Source organism: Saccostrea cucullata, unplaced genomic scaffold (genome assembly GCF_032062105.1).
Source record: "Saccostrea cucullata isolate Sc308-1 unplaced genomic scaffold, CSIRO_AGI_Scuc_v1 ctg1355, whole genome shotgun sequence".
Classification (NCBI taxonomy): domain Eukaryota; kingdom Metazoa; phylum Mollusca; class Bivalvia; order Ostreida; family Ostreidae; genus Saccostrea; species Saccostrea cuccullata.
The window spans coordinates 21,190-44,723 of record NW_026940991.1 but is presented as its reverse complement, the minus strand read 5'-3'; the positions used below and the strand labels follow the sequence as shown (position 1 = coordinate 44,723).

Genomic DNA, 23,534 nt, shown 5'->3' with positions numbered 1-23,534 from the left:
CTTCTTGTTTACCACATTCTCTTGGAGGAAACACTATACTGTAGCTATTAATACGATTCTATATCCTCAATTAATTCTAAAACAATAGTTTTTCAATTAATATCGAATGAACACATACAATTTGTATAATAGGCCGAGGGCGGGCCTTTTCTTATAGAGCCAGGCTGACCTATTATATTATCGTATTAGGTCCGGCCGGACCTTTAAACGAGGCGGACCAAATACTATGTAACACCGGTCAGTATAATGATCATTCCACACATTCGCCCGATAAGTACCCGACTGACAGAAGAGAGGCCGACCTGCATATGCAAATAGATGACTGTCTTAGAAAGGAAATATAATTGATGAAAATAAATTAGTATACCTGTTTAATAAACTTTACCTTTGTATGAATTTTACATAAAATTCACCATGTTTTTCTTCGCCCCCTTTCACGTATCTTCGTAAATGTCATCTTTGCCAAATTTTTTGCTACACAACATGAACAGTTCCCAAGTTACTTGATGTTCACTTATGACATCAACGGTCGTATATTTTAATCCAAATGAAAGATACAGCATTGCAAAACCAATACATTATATTTTTGTAAATGTTTACATGATGCTATTCATTTCCGGTTAAATTACATCTAAAGATATCAATATCACGACAATTTGTGTTCCAAAACTGATATCACTGATATTGCCTACTACGACGTCATATTGTTATCCCTAATTAAGTAAACGAGGTTCGCTACTGTGCTTTTGAGCATATAATGTTTCTGTTGTTTTTGTTCTTGCAATCAATTTGAATTCTACCATACCAATTTGACTATATTCATTTAAAACTTAATGATAATAGTTCATACCAATAGCATTAAGTAAGGAACTATATAGTGTGGCTGAAGGTATTCCAGAAGAAAATGATTTTTTTTCTTTCGAAGTATTTAAAGTGTGTAAATTTTGGATTCTCTTTTTACATGCACCCTGTCTACAGAATTACTATGTGCAGTGGACGGTTTTACACTGTTTCTAAATTATCTATTAAATAAACTGTCATGAAATTTTTTATTATACCAAGTACTTGATACTGTGAAATCACAAATTTTCGTGGGGGTTAATTTTCGTTGTTTTCGAGGTATGAAGAGACTCACGAAATGTAAAATGTTACATACATAACTAAACAATTCTTCATCCACGAATTTAAATCCCCACGAACCAAGAGTTTTTACTCAAACCAAGAAAATTTTACCCCACGAAAATACGTGATTTCACTGTAAATATAGCATATATATTGTGCTAGCTATAGTGAAGGAAAAATAGTCATAGATTAAGCTTTAAATTTGCACCATTATAGTACTATAAAAATTCACATCACAGACATACACTTTTATTTTTCTTTTTAAATATATACGATTTTCAATCCTTCAGTAAAATCTCATTACTTTCAAATCTTTTTTTTTTTTTCTTATTAAATTTTCAATACCAAAGAAACAAAAATGTTTGAGTGCAAAAAGGTCAAATAATTAAACATGCGGTGGAATTTGAAAATTTCTTCGTAGTCACAAATTTTAATGTATCTATTTCGGATGAAATAAGACTGTTTTTATTCCCATTTTTATTTGAACAAAAAATATTGGAGGAAAAACTTTGAAAATTGTTTCATGTGTAAGATGTTTTTACATTGCAAAAGTGTAAAACTAAATGCTCTATAGCGCCAAAAGAAGCGCATTGACCCCCCCCCCCTTTTTTATTGTTTTGATTTTTCATATGTGTATAAATACTTAATATATACGAGATAAAAATTATATTTACTTTTGATGGCAGGATACAACTTCTTTCTGAAGTCAGAATTTTATGAATGTTTACTTAACACCCCTGCGTAGTTGAAACAATAGACCTAGTGTAATTTTTGACGAAAGACATTATAGAATATTCTCTACAAACCGAAAGCCTTTTTATGTTTTATGTATTTCTTATTTATTCGGCATTATCGCATGTAATCCTGGTAGGGAAGGAAATCTGGGAAGGTTTCACACAAAAAATTGTTTGTCTTATCTATAGATTTGTTTTCGAATTTCCTCTGTTCTTACACGTTAGTTTATTGACCTCGCTTCACAAGCAGCGCTTCAATGCGCTTGCTCTACGCAAATATAGCATTGAAAATCTCATCTAGTCAGAAACCAGAGAAGAATCCTACCTTAAGGATACAGATTGGAAATGCAAAATATATTATCTGTTGGGTATGGAGATATGATAAGATGTATCTAAGAGTCTTTCAAAAACCTAAAGGATTTCATTTGCATGATAAAGAAAATTAAAAAAAATATTTTTATGTGTCGTAATTTGACTATTTTTTCATGACTATTTTTTGATAACTTAAAAGTTTTCAGAAAACATAATGATGAATTAGTCTTGTGCAGCAGTGTGTCCTCGTCGCCTGACAGCGGAGTTTGTGTCTCGGTTTGCTCTGTGTGTGTGCAGACTCTGGAATGAGGTGAATTGTTGATAAATGGGTTGAAGGGTTGAGAGTTTCGGCGTTTTGTGAATTTGTGCGTTTATAACACCGTTGAAACAAATAAAAAAGTTAATGAGAAAAGTAATTGTCTTTATGTTGTTTAACGTCCTACGCGAGAATTTTTCACTTATATAGAGATGCCACCACTTGCCGGTAGAGAGCTGCATGTGCGCAGATTTTGACCTATACTCAGCAGTACAAACCATTGAGCAGTGAAATATTTTTTCTTGCTAGCACCTTCTGCAACAAGAAGCCTTGCTTTTTACGGTTTCATCCGAAGAACAAATCTCTATGTTTCTTCAGCGATTATTGATGACATATTTTTTACTCTTAATCAATTTTCAGTATCTGAAAAGTACAAATAAAAATGTTGAAAAGATTATTTTCCAACGTGGTGATTTATTTCCTCTAAGATTCCTGGGAAATGTTCAGTTAATTAAAATTGCCATCAAGGATATTTAACATTTTCTTTTTAAATATCACCTTAATCATACAGAAAAGTAAGTAATGCTCACACCAGTCATTACTGATCAATAAATACGGCTGACAACGGTCCTGAGCAGTGAAGACTAGATGCTTACTGCTCTTAGGTATGTAATTCCAGCTGCAATATTTCCAGAGTGCAGTTTTATGTTGATTTTTTCTTTACATAATTTGTTTTGTTCACTAGAAGTACGTTTACTCAATAATTACTAAATTATTAAGGTTACAAAGATTCTACATTAAAGAATTTTTTATGGATTGTATCAAAAACAGTAGAAAATTTTTAAAAACGGCCTTTAAAAAAAATACAGGCTTTGGAAAGTTGCTAAGGTGTTTATTATAAAGCTGAATGAACCATCACTTTGAAAAATATTTATATTAATAAAATTCAGTTAAAATCACTACGATAGAGCTTTATTATGGTTTGTATCATAAACTGTAGAACATTTAGAAAATGGCCTTCTGAAACAAATCCAATGCATTGAAAATGTGCTAAGGTGTTTACTATAAATCTGAATGAATCATCACTTTGAAAAATATTTAAGTTAATTGAATTCAGTTAAGATTTTGCAAATTTGGATTTTTTGTAATATTGGACTTTTTGTTATAAGTAAAGTTAAATGAGCTTTCAGGAAATGGTATAATTCCCCACAATTGAAAACCAATCTTCATAGAAATAGAATAATTTTTTATTAACTTTCTATGTGAAACGGGTTTTATTATAACGAGAAGCATTTACAAAAATAGCAAGATGAGATATTTTTATATGTTTTCTATTCCATTGTAATATTACTAATCTTATAATCCTTCTAAGAGTTAGTCCATTCAGTACCCAGTAACATTTATACAGAATTTTATAAACAAGCTTTTAGATTATATTCTCAAACTTCATAGCCTGAAATGGCTAGCAGTATCAGTGTATCAGGAAAAATATTGAACGCGACCTTATATGCCGTTGACAAATTTTAATCATTAATCATTTTTTATACATCTTTTACTTGCTCGTCAGTTTATCGATTTATTTATTGATTTCGTTTTTTATTCGTTAATTTATATATTAGAATTTATGCATTCTCTCTCAATATCCAATAAAATATTTGAAATTAGTTTTATTGCTTAATATAGACCTTAACAAATACAAACTAATTTTATGCTTTATATACTTTTACTTACTAGAAGCTTATATTTTCGTAATTTTAAAACATTTTTTGTCATATTTTAATCACAATGTCACGATTATGTTAAATAAATCTGATGGCTGTCATAGATAAACATCACTTTGAACTTTGAACATCAAAAATAAATCAAAAGTAATACACAAGAAACCATCTACATCTACAGCTACTTACAATTGACACGTATCTGTTGGGATGTTGGTAGGTACTTCAGTTAACCCTCTACTATCACAGCTTACATATGTCCCATTACAGAGCCCAGTCCTCCAACAGTCACAGACGCTAGGACAGGCCTTAGTCACAGTTCCGTACATCAGAACACAGAAAACTAACGTCCACACAATCAGAGTCATTCTGGGAATCAAGACGATGTGTTCCCCATGAATCCTTTATCACTTAGCAAACGTTTACTTCAGAAGGAGAATAAACTTCTCTGTGTTACTTAAATGCGGAAATATTTCAATGATGGTGTTTGTTTAGCGTACTGTGACGCTATCATTAAACATTTGTTAGTTACATTTTAGATGGCACTACGCATATAGACACTGCCATGTTACAACATGTATAAAGCATTCAATGAAACAAATGCAAAAAATAAACTGTAAATCTTATTTATTCTAAAGATAAAATGGCATGATTTTATTGGAATATAATCAGGATATTAGGGAAAACCGTTAAATGCCGTTGATGAAAAATAACATTTCCCAGTGACTTTTTTGGAAAATAATACTTTCTCTTTTCATGACAGGTATATTGCACGAAAGAGACGACGGACATTATGTACAAAGATGGCCTCTACTTATGACGCCCTTACAATATTATATCTAGAAGAGAAGATGTATGGAAAACAAATAAATATTCGATAAACTTGGGGACAACAACGGACTTAAAAAAATATAAAGCACAACCGGAAAAAATATCTTTACGATTGTTTTATTATTTGGAATTACAGCAATGCGAATCTAACAGTTACACAGTCACTGTCCCTGTAATGCTTCGTACACTCAGCGTCACTTGGGCCAGGTGGAGTACAATGAATTAAGGACGAATCTGCCCTGAATCTTAGCCCATTGTGACGTCGAATTTAGCTACGCTTCCGTTGAAGACGTTCATTGTGACGTCGTATTTTTTTACGCCGTCGATTTAATGTGTCATTGTTACGTCGATATTTAAAGGCAACGGCTCAAAAACCAATGATTTAGCGCGCATTGTTCTGACCAATCAAAGGAAAGCATAGAATGTAATCCACTTGGCTCTCCTGCCTTGGCAGGATGAGACATTTCTTTCCTAGATCACCCCTACTTGTGTTCGGAACCTTTTATTTTTCGGTGTTCTGCAAATTATAAAAGCTGATGAGTTCAGAGTTGTTCTAGCAGTGGCTCTGGAGAGAGTTAGCGAGACTACAGCGAGATAGGAAAAATTATTCACGGAAATGTTGCTAGGAAGTGTCTGGCACGTGGAGACATAGTAAACAGAAAAGTTATGTTGCGTTTCAGTTTTCACCACCCTATAATATCATTCTGCAGAAATGTACTTCAATCGATATCTCTTGAATTCATTCAAATTTAACATAATAAGTATTCTCTAAGAAACAATTTTCTGCTGTCATGAATTAAAAATTCTTTTTGGACAAGTATTTAAGCATGGGAACCGGGACTATATTTTTTGGCGTCCGATAAGCAAATGAGGCAACACTGTGATTTTAACTGACAAACCAGCTGAATGGAAATGAAGCATTATGTGTTACTGCGAATACTACAAGAATTTTACGCTTGATAAATTCTTTTATTGTACTATCGTGAATACAATTGTCAGGTGGATTCCTTGGCCAAAACACGTGATCACGAGCATAGGTATATAAAAAAAAGCTTTGTCCATTTAAATGCATACGAGAAGCTGCTCGTTTTCCTTACCCCTGAAGCAAGCGCTGGTGTTCTGAAGTTGGCACTAACTACGTATACATTTTATTAAACATATTTTTTTCTAGTTAAAGACAAAATAAAAACACCCGTGACATACTTCATAGTTTCTAATCTTTGCATTTTATTCATATTTTGTTTTATTTTGTACTCAATTGACATGATCATAGATTGACCTGAACCACATGTTCGAAGTAAAATGTAAACATGTATTTGGCGAAAACGTATTCTATCTACAATTGGTCAGTTGCTTGCGGTTAGATCCTCTGTGCGCATTGATAACAATAGCCATACTGTAAAACGAGAAAATTTGGCGCATAGGTATTTTAGCGCAAACGCATGTGGGAATGCATTGGCGCAAATAAATTTTAGCGCTTGCACTTGTCAGTAAAATATATAAATATGATATTTTGTTTTTTTTATCCACGCCCGTATTTGACTTTTTTGTTAGTCAAGCACGGAAACACATTAGTACTCCCCTATATCAGTTAACATTCGTTAGTTAACTTTACACGTGTTGCTAACATGGACGTGGCACAATATAAAAATTTATTTTATTTCTATTTTCAATTAAAAGAAATGGATTTTTTTCTCATTTAAATCATATCAAAACAATGCATACATCGACAGAAAATTACTTCGATAAAACGGTAATCCTAATCAGGTGTTGTCTGCAAGCTCAATCGCCATGCTTGATTGCATTTTTTTACCTCGAGGCGATAGATGATTGACACACCGAGAAGCCAAACTTTGAAGGCGCTAATGATGAGAATTAGGTAACAACACCGGGGTAACAATAGTTTAATTAAATTATAATTTGGCAGAACTCTCTCGATTAATCCTACCATGTACAGTGCTAGTGTGTTTATAAAATCCATTGAACCTTTGACATTACGTAATCGCACGTTCCGGTTTACATGTACTTGTAAAAGCTTCGAACACACACAAAAAAAAAAGATATTTAGAAATCCTTTAGCGCACAATAAATTTTAGCGCTCAGGGGCTCTTGCGCCAAAGGCGCTAAAATTAGTAGTGCGCCAAATATTCTCGTTTTACAGTATAAGGCAAAGAAAGGTTTGTCAGTGTGATTACACTTTTTTTACCAGCGTATCGGTAGCTAGTGGGCTCTTTTTTGCCGTAAACTATGATCTGATATATTGTTATTTAACCTCCCTCCTTTTCTGTTGAAAATCATGAAAGTCTTTCACAAAGGCCTGGAAACACATTTTTTCACTGGACATGTTTTCAAAAGAAACAGACTTTAACAATTTCCTGTCTACTGCCTATTTTATCCATAAAACCGGTTCTACCCTATAACCTTCGAATAGGTAAATCTAAACCACGTGTCTTGAATTTAAATCACGATAACAATAATAGGGGTGTAGATCTAGATTCTCACATACCTTCACAATAAACGAAAGTTTATAAAGCATTCCATATGTGGATGCTCTTATACCAGAATTTTGATAATGTCTTTCGACAGACATGCCATACACTTCAAAACGATAGATGTCCATCAATATTCAATTTCAATTCCTGTAATCTAAGTCAAACAAAACGTTTGATCCCTTACAATTTATCTGTACAATCCTATCCTCTTCAGAACGGAATCAAAGAGGCTATAGAAATCGAATAGAGAAAAGATATTAATTATTCAAAAAGAGCTACATCAGCCGATTCCGCGATATTACCACTTATATTAAAGAACAGGAATATTACATTAACCCAACAATACGTCACTTCAGCAACACTTTTTTAAACTATCAGTGCGTCACATCGACGTCATTCTTCAGAAGTAGCATATTAACCCAACAGTGCGTCACTTCAACATAATTTTACAGATTGATGAGAAAATTCAAAAGAACGAGATAAGATATGATTCATCAAAATGAAAGATAACCGGAAAACCTACGAAGAATATTGAGTAACCATACTTTTCACGGAATCCTTTTATAGCAAATAAATACTTCGATTTACATTGTAAACATGCCAGTATATACAGTACCCGCATCGTTATTCTTTACAGGATATGCACAATACACGCAAAACACGATATACCTGATAAATGATTTTCAAGATAGGATACACGCAAAACCTGATAGAATTGTTTCAAAATGCGGAACGTTTTATGACAAAACAAAAAGATTGTTTTGTTTAATTACTGCAATCTTTTAATTCAAATCTTGCAAAGCTTCAAATCTAATTTACATGTATATAACATATTTAAAGTATCATACTAAAAAAAAAACAAGAGGCCCACGGGCCACATCGCTCACCTGAGCACTGTGGCTAGCATAAAAGCAGAAATTAGTTTATTATTGAAAAGTTTAAACCCAAAAGTAGTCCCAACCATTCCTTAAAGGAGAGGTATGATTTGCACAAACTTGAATCTACACTACCTGAGAATGCTTCTATATAAATATGATCAATCATGGCTTTGTTATTCTTGAGAAGAAGAATTTTAAAGAATTTTCCCATATATTTCTATGTGAAACTTTGGTCGGCCATTGTGGCCCTGCCTAACCCCCGGGGGTCATGATTTGAACAAAATTGAATCTACACTACTTGAGGATGCTTTCATATAAATGTGACCAGTCATGGCTTTGTTATTCTTGAAAAAAAGATTTCTAAAGAATTTTCCCATGTAATTTTATGTAAAAAATTGGTCGGCCATTGTGGCCCCGCCCAACCCCCGGGGGTCATGATTGGAACAAACTTGAATCTTTACTACCTGAGGATGCTTCCATATAAATATGACCAATCATGGCTTTGTTATTCTTGAGAAGAAGATTTTTAAAGAATTTTCCTATATATTTCTATGTGAAACTTTGGTCGGCCATTGTGGCCCTGCCTAACCCCCGGGAGTTATGATTTGAACAAAATTGAATCTACACTACCTGAGGATGCTTCCATATAAATGTGACCAGTCATGGCTTTGTTATTCTGGAAAAGAAGATTTTTTAAAGAATTTTCCTATGTTTTTATATGTAAAAATATGGTTGGCCATTGTGGCCCCGCCCTACCCCCGGGGGTCATGATTTGAACAAACTTGAATCTATACTACTTGAGGATGATTACACATGAGTTTCATCTTTCCTGGCCCAGTGGTTCTTTAGAAGAAGATTTTTTTAAAAATGCCATTATTTTTTCACTAATTCATAATTATCTCCCCATGGAAGAGGGCATTTTACGCTTGATAAATTCTTTGTGCCAAGTTTGGTTGAAATTGGCACAGTGGTTCTTGAGAAGAAGATAAAAATGTGAAAAGTTTACACAGTGGACAGACAGCTTGACGGACCAAAACACGTTATCACTTGAGCTTTCAGTTCAGGTATAAAAAAAAACTGCCCTAGTAATTTTTCAAAAGTTTTTTTTTTTAATTTTTGTTATTTTTTGACAATGATTTAATGGATTATTATGAAATGCAGACTGTATTTTTAATCATTTCTACTCATGGGTGGAAATATCCGATTATCATAAATGTTGTATATGCTGAAATTCTTATCTCAAGGTTGAACTATGAAACGTTTAATTACGGATATTTGAACATACATGTAATGATTGCAGAAATATTCCATAGATATGTGCTGTTCCCGAGGGTATCCAATTAAAAATTTATATAAACACTATAAATGAATTTATTCTATTTTTATTAAAAAATATATATATATTTGTACCTAATTAATTTATCTACATAATAAGTTATTTCAAGGACGAAATTTACGCAATAAATTAAATATTTGTATTTAATGTCCAAAGCTGACAATCTGCAAGTTATTCAAAATTCATGATTTAATATTAAAATCTTAGGAAAACAGAACATGTAAATAGCCGGCCGAAAGATGGTAAAAGAAATCAGCTAAACAAAATTAATAAATTAAATATAATAGATCTATAATGAACTATATAATTATACATTTCAAGAAAATTAACTTCCTGAGTAGAAATCTAAATAAATATTAATATAATAGCGCTCTGCATTGTAAACTATATCAACAGAATATGAATCTGCTACAACTGCACATGTACATGTATGTGAAAGCTAAGCACTTATACATGTTCATGTAAACATTCAAATGTACATGTCAACATATATAAGATACTTAAATCCTCGTATTAATTTACGAACATTGAATGATAAAATATTTTTTTCTTTGCAATACAAAACACAAAAATTAAAAAACGCATTTTAATAGAGTGAAATGCGACTTTTCCGACTAAATGATTATAAATCATTGCTATTAGACTTTGTGTGTACGGTTACAAAAAAAATTAAAATAGATTTAAGTCGGCAAATGAATTAAAACCCTGAAAATTACTTGGAGTGACTATGTACTTTAATTTTTTGGAAAATAAAACACAGCAGAGGTTATGCTGCATTTTGGAAAATTCAATTTTTTTTAAACAATTGATTGATTTTCTTAAGAAAAAAAAAAAAACACCAGAAAGTTGAATTCCAACGAATTGGAAAAAAATGAAGTCAATTTCATTTGATAAATGTTTACAATTTAAATAAACATTGCATTAAATATTAAACACTCAATTATATAATTCTGAATCAAACTGTTAATGTTGTGAACATTGTTATTAAAATTTTACCTGGTTTCCTTTCTTTTTTTCTAGAAAATTCAAGGAATTGATAACAAATATTTAAAGAATGGTGTCATGTATCGCTGAAAATAAATGAAATGAATATACTCATTTATTGTGTGTGGGATTTGTTTGTATAGGGAATGACGACATGTAATTCAAACAAAATGTCTTTAAAAAATAAGATAAAAAATCATTTTATTTTAGCAAAATAAAAATACCTTTAACCATATACATGTAGATTTTAAATATTCCTGCAAAATATCACAGACGTACCCCCAAAATATTATAAACATTTTTATAGTTTTGAAATCAACACAAAATTAGAATCTTAAATGGCACTTACATAAAAATCTTACAATTTCACTGGTATCTTCAGAAATATATTTAAGATAGAACACAAAACGCCCATGGCTTTTACCAAAGCAGTTATGCAGCAGAAATATATTTAATTATTAAACCAACATACCCTGCGGTGAAGATAATTTGAACAAATTTCAATCTACACTACCAGTACGTAATGATGTTTCAATATCAATATAACAAATCAAGAACAAGAATGTTTTCCTTATAATTTCAATGTAAAAGACTCAACATTGGAGTCACTTCAGCAGGTCATGATTTGAAAGTTCAACTGGAAGAAACTTCCAAAAAAATAAGATTAAACATAACTTGTCTTTTCTTGAGAAGAACATTAAAAAGAATTCTATTCTGATGTAAAGCTTATATTAACCCCAAGGATTATGGTTTGATCATTTGTCATCACACAATTTTACAAAATAAGGAGATTGAGAGCAACCAGGCTCAAAAACAATTGAAACAATACCAATCGGGGGCAAGGATAAACAGACCATTAAAAGCAACAGTTGGATCAGGTTCCATGAAGGAGTAAGCATCTCCTGTTGAACATCCACATCTTGCTGCTTGTCATAATTGAGCGAATGAATATTTTTTAGATAACACAATGCTAAAAAAATTGCCTATGTATGAGTATGAGTCAATATATCATGAAGAACATGACGTCGACTTTGCAGTTCATTTAGTTTAGAGTACACCTTTCCCATAGATCCGAAAGCTATGTCACTTGTGAAATAAGTAATATCAAGGATTATTTCATATAAAAGTATATTTTAGACAGGTTCTCATCTAGCACGACTCAAGATTGTAAAGAATTTTGCGGTTCATAAGCATGATACTGAGCAATGGTTCGATTAACTTGACCTTTTTGCACTAACACTTTAACTCGTAAGCTAAAAGCTTTTATTTATATCATATTATGTCCCATATATAATCATATTTTACGTAAATAGTACGAATAATATCAATCATCGAAAGAATCGTACAAATCAATGCATTTAAATTATTGTGTGATCTTTTTGCACGAAGAAGTGTCATGTCTCGAGTATTCAAAATCCAAATGCAATACTCTTTTACAATACAATACTATTACAGTACAGTATGTCCTAGTATCAAGCTTTTTATTATTTTTGTGCCGATTTATTGGACGTACATTGTATTTTAACATATTGAAAAAAAAGTATGGGTCAGTTATGAAAATTATGAGATTTTCGTCAAATAATGCAATTTTTAGGCAAAATAAAACAAAACAAACATGATGTGTTTGTAAAACATTGATGCCCATATATGGCAACATAGCAAAGATTAAACTTTTCTTAAATGCAAGTTTAGTATTTTGGTACCCAAAGAAAGGTATTCTCAAAAAATATGAAAGTAGAACAAGGTTAAAGTTTTTTCATAAGACCGGAAATCTCCAAGGTCAAAAGGTCATGGTATTGGTATCCAATGAAAGGTCTTACCACAAAAAAATACACGTGTGAAATATGGAAGCCCTAGCCTTAATCCTTCAAAAGTTATGCACAAGGTTAAAAAGTCTACAATGTAGGTCCAACTCGAAAGTCAAGATCAAAATTATTGATATCAAATGAAAGGTCTTATAATAAGGATTCAATATGACAAGAATGAAAACACTAGCCAAAACTGTTCAAAATTAAGGTCAAGGTTATAGTTTAAATTTAAGAACGGAAATCCCTAAGGTCAAAATATCAAATTAATTGGTATCCAAAGAAAGGTCTTTCCAAAAAGAATACATATGTGAAGTATGGATGTCCTAGCTCTAACCCTTCAATAGTTATGGTCAAGGTTAAAATTTGAAAAAGTAGGTCAACCTCTAAGGTCAAAGTTAAAGGTCAAAGTTCTTGATATCAAATGAAAGGTTTGTCACAAGAATTAATATGTAAAGTATGAAAGCACTAGCCCCAACCCTTCAAAAACTATGGTCAAGGTCTGCTTATTAAAAGTAGGTCAAATTCCAAGGTCAAGGGTCGAAAGGTCACAGTTCTTGGTAGCCACTGAAGGACCATTTCACAACGATTACATATGTGAAGTATTAAAACACAAGCCTTGAGCGTTCAAAAATTATTGTCAAAGTTAAAGTTTTTTCCTAAGTACGGAAATGTCCTAGGTCAAGGTCAGAATGTCAAAGTTTTTGGCATGCAATAAAGGATTTTTACACAAAAAACATATATTAAATATAAAAGTCCTGGTATGAACTGTTCAAATGATATGGCCAATATAAAAGTTTGGATTTTTTTGTGCAAAAGTCGGTCAAACTCCAAGGTCAGGGTCAAAAGGTCAAATTTGGTGGTAGCCAAAGAAAGGTCTTGTTAAAAGAAATACATATGTGAAATATGAAAGTCATAGCTCAACTAAATCAAAAGTTATGTACAAAGTTTAAGTTTTTTGCGGATAAACACACATGCAGATACACAGATGGACGGATATGACAAAAACTATATACCCCCGAAACTTCATAAACGGGGGCATAAAACGGTGCATCTTTTGTTTAGTCATTACAGTCCTAGAAGTTATTTCTTTTTTTCCTCTTTTAAAAACTACATTTAAGACAGAAATATAATGAATAAGCATAATAAAGTGAATTTAAAATTAGCTTTTTTAGAAAAATAGATACAGGGAAGGAAACATTAAAAAATGTTTTTGTGAGATTCATAACTTCCTTTACACGACCGATTTCATAAAACATTATGATATATAGTGTCAAGTTTCTCTACAAATAAGTAATTTTATAAACCACAGGATGTACAATAGGTCCTTATACAGAAATACAGGAATAAAATACTACAAAGGTACCAGGGTGAATGAAATATTTCCTGTTTTCTTTGAAGTTCAGCATCCTCTGTGATTATTAATATCATGTTTCTGATGTTATTGTTAATCGCATATTTTTTTTTTAAAAAAAAGAGGTTTTATGTAAAAGAAAAAAGGGGGCTTCCATTTAACATTGTATAATTATATTCTGTGTTCTTGCATCTTTTAAATTTTTAGAAAGTTAGTGTAAAGCATAGTCAGCACTCTTATCTATCTTTTTCTATTTTTTTTAAAGCTTGATATACTTTTTTATTGGTAATTCTATTATATCTGAAGCATTTAGAAAATATTTTTTTAGAATGATTCACTCTTTCCACATGATGTTTGATAAAGCAGTGTCATTTTGAAAGTGATATATAAAATCATATATTCGCATTAAAAAAGATGCCTCTTTAAGAAATCATTGCTTTTAAACTCCCTTTTGAGAATGCCTCACTAATATGCAAATGTAATTAACAACATGCTGGTTAATGCTTCAAATTTATTTGGAACTCATGATCAGGAGCATTGTGCAATAAGGATTTTTATCTCGCCAACACGCTTTGGGACGCTGGTTTTAATTAAAGGACCGTGATTTGCACCTCTTATACTGTGCGCCTGAGATAGGAACAGTCACTACGATGATAGCGTCAGAGGTTAAAATGTTGAATGGTGAAGAAGAATCAAACGCAGGCTGCCGGATCACGAAGCAGACGTTCTGCCACTTGGCTATCATGACCTGTCTACATTCTTTTGAGTGTTAGTTCTACCAAAGATTTTTAACATTATATTTTTTTCATTTCTCATACACCTACTAGATACATTATCGAGTATTTTGCCTTTTTTTCAGAACTCTCGGAACTTTGTATTATTTTATCAAGTAATGGAAATGTTTGATACAAATTCAACACGTTATTAAATTTCCTATCATGAAAATATTTTTTGGAGAAGGCAGTTGCACAATGAATCTGGAGACAAGGATGTTAATTTTCTGATATATCTTCTCAATCAAAAGTTTTACATTCAAACAGATGTGTAAAGTAGGAAATTAACGCGTATTTGTCTAATAATTAATAAATCGAGGTATATTTAGTGAAAATACCTATTTTCTTTTCTGGCCATTCAAGAAAATAGTGGAATTGATTTTTTTTTTTAATTTTAATATCATGTAGCATAGGGATCTTTTGAGCTAAATCTTGCTTTGAAAATGTCAAATATTTTGGAAAGCTAGTTCATTAATTGTTTATTTATGCCTCCTCTTTTCCTAAATGCTATGAAAAAGGACAGAAGACAAATGTTGAATTTATTGATCAGATTAAATGTTTTGATCTATAAACAAAAATTGTCATCAAAGTTACCAACAGAATGGACAGTTGTTCTTTACACCTACAAAATATTCCTTACAAACATGTAGTAACAGAACACAAAGTCTATATTAACTTCATTTATCTCTGCGAAAGTCATTCATTTCCATCTTTATGTTAATGTTTACATGTGTATATGTTTGCTTAAAAGCTCTGAAGCCATCACTGCTGATTTCTCATTTTCATCGAGAAAGATCTAGACTAAATGTTGTGCAATGAATGATTTTAGTTACAGACCCTACTATGGCCATGATGCATGCATATTTTTGATTGCTATTTTAATAGATATGTTTTGAAGCATTTTTTCTTGCTACATTCTACATTCAAAATGTAAACAAAAGACAATGAATAAGTACATGTACAATATGTTGCAAATGGAACTCTAACAAAGAATTCGATTTTTAAAAACATTTTTTCTCAGAAAGATTCTTTCAAAGGTAATGAAACGTGAAAAATATTGTTGTTAAATATATATACTTTTCTCATTACATCAAGTATTTTTGTTAAATCATGGCATTCAGTGTCAAGTTGTTTTTTTTTTTTTTGTTGTTTTATTTATTTATTATTTTTTTTTTTTTTGCAAATACCTATAAGAAATTTGGTTTGATAAATAATGTTTTGGAGATAAGCATTTCTATAAATTTCCACGAGTATGATAACATAACTGTTGTAAAAAGTAAGACATTTTAAAAAATTATTTCCGCAACATGATATCGGTTACAAGGACGCCCAATATTCCGCTGATGCAAACTATTTATAATCATACAAACTTAATCTCACACACAATGCTTGATTTTTGAACAGCGCAGCACTGTTAAGGCCTACCAAGAGAAATCAACGGAAAAAAGACGTGCAGAAAAGGGGGATTATTTTAAACTGAATTTATTTTAATTAAACTGTTTTATTATCACAGAACTTTTAAAATACTTATGGAAATAGCATAGTATAAACCACTCTGTACTGCATAAAGTTTGTTCCCATCGATGGACAGTCACGTGATGAATGCATAGTTAGTGTACTGAATGTAGGTCATTAACAAATTTCAATATCGCAAGGGCATACCCTATAGTTGAAATTAAAAATTCAAGCTATTAATTGTTTCTGCATACTTTGTAGTTTCTGAAAAGTGCTGCTAAATGGAATTCGCGTTTTGATAGTAAAATTGTCAGGTAAATAAGCAAATGTCGAAACATGTTTGACTTTTACCAAATATTTTGTTTACTTATAAAATCACGCCCTCGATTTAAAGAAAGCAGCAGCACTTTTCAGGTTAAGCAAACTATCCTTCATCTATATTCAAAAAAATGATTAAGATCTATTTAGTTTATGTCCATGCGAAAGTACGATTTTATGAGGCATCTCATTGTAAAATATACCTATACATAAAAACACGACATAATTAATAAAATAAATTCTCTTGATAGTTAATGAATAATAGCACTAAACAAAGGATATGCATTGGTATTAATCGACTATTTAAAACCTGTAAATAATTATCCGTTTAATAATAAAACGCATTTTTCATTGTAAAAGAAATTCATCAATCTACATCTCTTAGCTAATAAAATACGTCATTTTTACCAAAAAAGTTCATCGCGATCAGTGCTTTGTTTATAACCAACTACATAGGATTTAACTAACAAGTTTTTTCAATGCATTGATAAGTTTTATTGTTGTTTATTATGTTAATACGGTTAAAAGTTGCAAATTATTTCATTTTCAGGTAGTATGAGAAATAAGTACATAAAAGTCATAGTTTTTGTGACGTCACATTTTTCCCGTATAAATTAAACAATCGCCCCCTTTTTAAGCCTTAACGATGCTTTAGAATTGAAAATTGGAAAATTATTTTTTTGAATTTTTAAAGTATGTGGAATGTTTAAAATCAGAATTTTTATTTTCACTATAAATATTGCACTCGCCTCTAATTTTTAGATTTTCAATTTTACATAAAAAAGGGATCACTTCGGATAAAACTGAAAAGATTTTTTTGACGTCAAAAGCAGTAAACTTTTCCTGAATAAATTTCATGGACTAGTTCTCTTCAATTTAACAATGCTTCGTTAATTGAAAATAGGTAATTTATTTTCTGAAAATGACATTTTCAAAGTATGTGGAATGTAAGTACAGAATTTCTATTCCCTTCACTTGATAAATATTGCACTCGCCTCTAATTTTTAGATTTTCAATTTTTACATAAAAAAGGAATAACTTCGGATAAAACTGTATAAACCGAGGCCCCGTGTCAACCCCCCCCCCCCCCCAAAAAAAAAAAAAAAAGCAGTTAATTATTTATTTCCTGAATGCAGATTTCATGGACTAGTTCTCTAACAATTTAACTGCACTTTCTCATTGCATATTGATTTAAAAGTTGTTAATTTACCTAAAAATAATATCTGCTCTTACATCCCTCAATATTTTTTTTTACATTAGAATTTGTCAAAATACCAAACACATATTTTCTTTTCTTCAAAATTGCAGCTATTTTTTTAACAATACATTTTATGAAAATTTTATGTACAAACACAACAGCAAATATTTTTTGTACGAAAAGAAAATGGTATACTTTTTTTCAGTATTGGTTGCTTTAATAACACTACCTTATGACTGTTCGACATACGATATTAACAGGTAGGTACAAAATTTAAGACAAAATGCCAAAACATAATTTGTTACTTGTATAAAATTGAATATGTCAGTTTAAATCTATTTCATTCCGAGGAAAAAAAAATAATTCTGAGAGTATTGCACAAGCAATACATGTCACCTACCGGGATCCCCTTTTCTCATCAGAATGTCATTTTTAATGCCCTGTATAAGAAAGGAGCCCCCAGAATGTTGATATTTTAGTAATGAATGAAATGTCTTTGAATTAAGTAGATCAGCTGCCTTAAAATATGTTAAAAAAAACGGTGCGTTTTAACACCATTAGACATACATGCATGCTTTGATCAAAACATATCAATTTACATGTTTAAAAAAACTTAATAAAACAAATCAAACTTGAACCATGGTTTGATCCTCAGATAAAATAATTTGTGTCTCAGGGCAAGACTAAACCACAGTTAGAATGCCTCTCATTCACTGGCAAAGTAGCAAAAAATTGCAGAGGCAATTCGAAACCATTTTGAATAATGCAAAGACAAAAATTTAACATTACATAATAATTAACATATTAATAAAAAAAACATTTTTGAGACTGTGTATGCTCCTGATCTAAACAGCATGATGCTCATTAAGGCAAAATTCTACTCACTTTTGACTTTTTTCATACTGATTGTTTGGCCATTATTACACACTGAGTTGTAAATGGATTCTTTTACCGTCATAATGCGATCATGACAAGGAGCAAATTTATTTAAAGCTTGAGAATAGAAAAAAAGAAACAGTTCATTAACGTCTGTTAGCATATTAAATGTTAACTTTATATCTCCATTTGAATGACATTTTTCGTTTTATTTAGTACGTAAACTGTATAATTACAAATAACGGACCTCAAAATATCAGAAGTGGGACAGTTGCCATATATGTGTGAGCTCTCCCTTCCTACCAGTCACACCTGCCGCGAGGTCCTTGTCATGATCGGGAAATAAGGGAAAAAATCTGTAGAAAGCTCAGTGTGTAACATGGCCTGATAATCAGCATGCAAAGAGTCGGTCAGCATTTGACTTGATAAATTGTATTTGCTGACAAGGATATGATGTAATTATTCCCATTTATTAATTATATTGTAACATTTATGAATTGTGCCTTGTTTAAATTCGGATACATATTTTGTTTTACATGTTACATATGTATATAATATAATGAATATACCGTCCTGAATTGTGTTATTATTTCCAAATCCTGTTTGGAAATTTTGTTTTCAGTATTTTGAGTACATTCCAACATCTAATTCAATTTTTTTTGTATTCTAGCCTCTCATTGGTTGATTTTCATAAAGGAACGCAAATTATTTTTTTATAATCTTGTTTGGTATGGGGATACACACCCTGACGATCAGCTGAATCATCTTATCCATGCATTCCTCTCATTTCCAGTCCTCGGAATCCATGGAAAATACCAGATTTAATAAATGAACTTTTAACTTCAAACATTTATACTCGTTCTTACATTGTACCTCATGTAATCAAATATTATGGCTGTTAGATCTATGTATCAGTTATTACCTCCCCTCGCTTCAAATCACTTCCGTTATAATGGTTGTATCATTGCGCGGTAAATTTGAACAACTCATAAAAAGCAACAAAATTTTACACCCGAAATTGTTTAATTATTTTAAAATAAAATTAAAAGGAATGACTCTAATACATGTTCAAGAATAAGAGTCATTCCTTAAGTGTTCAATTTTTTATGAACTGTTCAAAAAATTATGAACAAGTTTTATTTATTAGATCGAAAGTTTACAATGTGCTTGTATTTTTTTTTACTTATTTTTGAACGCAGGTATGTTAAGGTTACAACCAAATATTCTACTTGCTCATATGACATGACGTCATAGTAAGCTATGTACCTACTATGTACATAGTAAGTAAATTTTTAAAATCGATATCTAAAATTGATTTGAGATTTTATAGTTTTAATTTATTTTTCATTTCTCATAAGATATTAATTTACTTATGCTTTAATAAAAAAGAAGAAAAAAGCTGTTTGCTCACCAAGATGGGTGTGCGTAAGACATGGAACCAAAACGTATTGAGTTTCCGGACATGAATAACAGTGCTTTAACAACCAGAGAAATCGAATTTAATTTTTAAGAAAAAGGCTTTAATAAATATTATTTTGAAAACATTAAGTGTTACAGTTTCAAATGATTCAATGGTTTTTTTGATCTTCAATTGTTTTTGAACGAACATCGGCATTATCACATTGCATAACAAAGACCCACAATATCAGCATGTTGCACGTCCTTTATTTGTCAGTATTCAAACATTTCAAATTAGATAATAATGATACCTGTGGTACTTGAATTTGATTCAATGATACTTTGATGTTACCACTCTGTCTTTAATCCACAAATGTATTTACTTCGTTTGACCACAATGAAATTTGAATTAAAATATGTAATCATGCATGGTTACGCGTATTTGTTTTATTTTGAACTTTTCCTGTGTATTTATTTTTGTCAATGTTCTATAAAATACTAAAATTACATATATTTGCGGCCAAGTTGATGATTTGTATCAATTCAACTTGTTTAATTGTGTTCTATAGTTGACAAAAAATCTCACAATAAACCATCTTTATTAAATCCATAAGAAAGTTTTACCTTCAGTTATCTTTTACTTTTCAGTGAAGTTTGTCTTAACAGGCCCTTAATGTTTTTAAGTAGTAGAAGCGCCTGTGGATTTACATTAGAGGATGCAAGAAAGCATCTTGAATCAGGTACTTTTGATATCCGAATTCATGACTTGCTCTGGTTTATGAAAAAAGTAAATTTGTTTCGTTATATTATTTTTCTTAATTACTGTTATCGAATTCCATACCGGCAAAATGATACATTAAAATTTCTATATAATTTGGAGAATTACTTCCCAATATGTGTATACAAAGCATACAAAGATAATAATTGGTCAAAAATATTTTTGGAGTAATTAGGAAATCAGTTATGTGGGTAGTTAAAACAATCAAAGAAATTTATTTATTGTCTTTTCTCCTTTATTATATAGATGAGCACAAGGACAATTGTGCTCAGAAATGTCGAGTAAAAATGTACCAACTCTACCCGGGATATGAGTATCAACTGTCATATGCAAGTCTAAGTTACAGTGGGTTAAATGTACATGTAAATATGGCTACTATCACCAGTACATGCAACTCGTACCTGTATATAACATCATACAAACATTTGGAAATTATTTGCAAATTGGACTTAGGAAGTAGTAAGTTCTTATAGTATTTTTCATATTGAGTACTTTTCATTTTTCAAATCTATAAAACAATTATATCTTTCAAAATAACACACCCTATAAGAGGTTAATATTGTGACCTTTAAAGACGTAATCAAATACGTAATCTATGCATTTATGTAATAATGTATCCAAAAAAGGGCGCAGTAAGTGCTATAACAGGAACAACTTTAAATTGTATATTTTATGTTGATATGAGATTGCAGCTGTCATAACCTTATAAAAGCCAAAAATAAAAATTGTGTGATAAAACATTTTATTTAAATACATGTATATGGAGATAACGAATAGTATTTAAGCCCAAAAGTTTATTAAACAATGCAAATTTTGGAGCAGCGCAAACACAGACCTACTAAACATCAGAGGTAGGACCAGACGCTACGGAGGAGCAAGCACTCCCTAGCAACCGGCCAGACTATAGTCCGCCACCTATCATGATCGGGAACATGCAAAAATCCACCGACAATTCATCGTGCAAACAATTTCCCAACAATAATTATGAAAAACTTCAGACAGCATGTGACTCTAATATGATAATTTGTATTTGATGAGAATATACTGTATTGACTAAATAAATTTCCCGAATGATGATGTTAAACGCGACTGTCGATATTTCTGTTTCATCAACATGTTTGTCAATAGCGTACCTCGTTTTAGAAATTGTTCATACACAGAAAAAGCCCTGTGAATGATTTAGAATGGTTTTATCTCATGAATTTAAGAAAGTTCTTTTTCTCGTTGGGTAGATCTCTCAAAACATTTGTGTACATCAACGAAGGATTGTAATGATGTGTCTAAGATGTGTTTTCGATCTTGGACAGAACAATTGGGCATATGTGTATGTAGACCTGAATATATAGGATTTGAAACCGAATGTTTAAAAGGTAAATGTTCATCAGACGCGCTTATATTACAAAAGTATTGAAGTATTACTTAAAAATCTAAATAAGCTATAAAGTTTTATATAAGAAATAACAATATTTGCATAACGACATGAGTTAAGTATCACATTTTTGTAGGAAATTTGAAATTGGGAGACCAATGCCAGCGAAAAGAGCAGTGTTCTGTGACATCTGTTTCTGTTTGTAAGAACAATACTTGTGTCTGTAGGCCAGGATATATCCAGTAGAGTGATTCAGAGTGCTTTCCATGTATGCTCATTTTAATATTTTTACATTGCAGCTAAGTCACTACATCATTCTATGCAGACCTTAAAACTAAATAAATCTCGGCAAATAAATACAAATGCTAAATAAATGCTCAAACACTGCTTTTCTCCTGAATAATGTAAACTTAATTTGATGTTTGACTAATTTTGCAATATTGACACTATTTGATGTAGAATGCACTGACTTGGATAGTGTCAAGAACTAGTTGACACACAGTTTCTGCATACGTGAGGCTCACGACCTAGTAGTTCAAGAAAATTGAAACAATTGATTACATATTCCAGGAAGTATACCTACCGATATTTTGCAGTCTAATTGAATTTTAAATGTAGTGACGTCATATAAAGCCGCCATAAGGCACGGTTTGACAGTAACGTACTATAATGACAAGCAAAGCTCCTCGAAGGTCTCAAAAATACTAAATGTCTTTTCATTATAACTAGAATTTAAAATTCTAAAATTATTCAATGCGTATTGAATCAATGCAGAAGTTTTTTTTCAAGAAATGGCTTGACTTTACATTTTTTCCAGACGTATGGAAGTTGCTCCAAACACTTATCGTGTTCATAAAAGATTTGTCCGAAGAAGATTACATTTGATTTTACAGGGCAAGGATACGGCAAATATCGTCGAACGTTTTATAATTTTCTGAAGTCATTGAAATTGTTTTAGCCCAGCTCAGTGGAGAACCGAGAATATTAATATGCAAAAATGTAGATTTCAATTTCATCAAAACTAATGCTGATTTAAAAAAAAATATCTATATCAATATTACATTAATATTCTTGGAATATTTTATTGTAGATTTTAGCCATGCTGAAATGCTAAATAATTAAATAATAATTCCTGTAATAAAGATTATTGTGTTAATGTATCGATTTGCCAATATGACATGGAATTATTTTATAATAGAGGGTTTTTTTTTAATTAACGTCAAAAATATTTTCCTTTTCAGTCCATCTCACAAAAGATATGTGTACATCGACTGATGACTGTCGAGATGTTTCTAAGACATGTTCGTCTACAGAACATGTCGGCGTTTGTGTATGCAAACATGGTTATATAGGATTCGGAAACAAATGTTTAAAAGGTTATAAGTTCATAGAAAGACATGTATTTTAATTATTAAAACAGATGGAACTTTCTTGATACTTTGGCCGAAAACTTATTCAAAGTTATTCACTAAAACACAAATTAAAACAAGTTATATATCATCACAGAAATTAAATGTGATTTTTTTTTTCTTGTTTTCAAGGCGGAT

General features: G+C 31.1%; 1 protein-coding gene and 1 long non-coding RNA gene across 2 annotated transcripts in view; one reads left to right on the top strand and one right to left on the bottom strand.

Annotated features, from left to right (window-relative positions):
• The window catches only part of LOC134256791 (leucine-rich repeat-containing protein 3-like), a 76,955-nt gene extending 72,339 nt beyond the window's left edge, over positions 1-4,616 (bottom strand). The window contains exon 1 of the mRNA XM_062739460.1: positions 4,332-4,616. Within this exon, the coding sequence (XP_062595444.1) occupies positions 4,332-4,510 (179 nt within the window). The 5' untranslated portion in view covers positions 4,511-4,616. The remainder of the gene's footprint in view (positions 1-4,331) is intronic.
• A 16,289-nt stretch (positions 4,617-20,905) lies between these two features.
• Positions 20,906-22,238, top strand: LOC134256795 (uncharacterized). The gene is made up of 3 exons (XR_009989790.1): positions 20,906-21,077; positions 21,851-21,988; positions 22,124-22,238. It is a non-coding gene; the product is annotated as an uncharacterized LOC134256795 (long non-coding RNA).
• Positions 22,239-23,534: the final 1,296 nt, after the last annotated feature.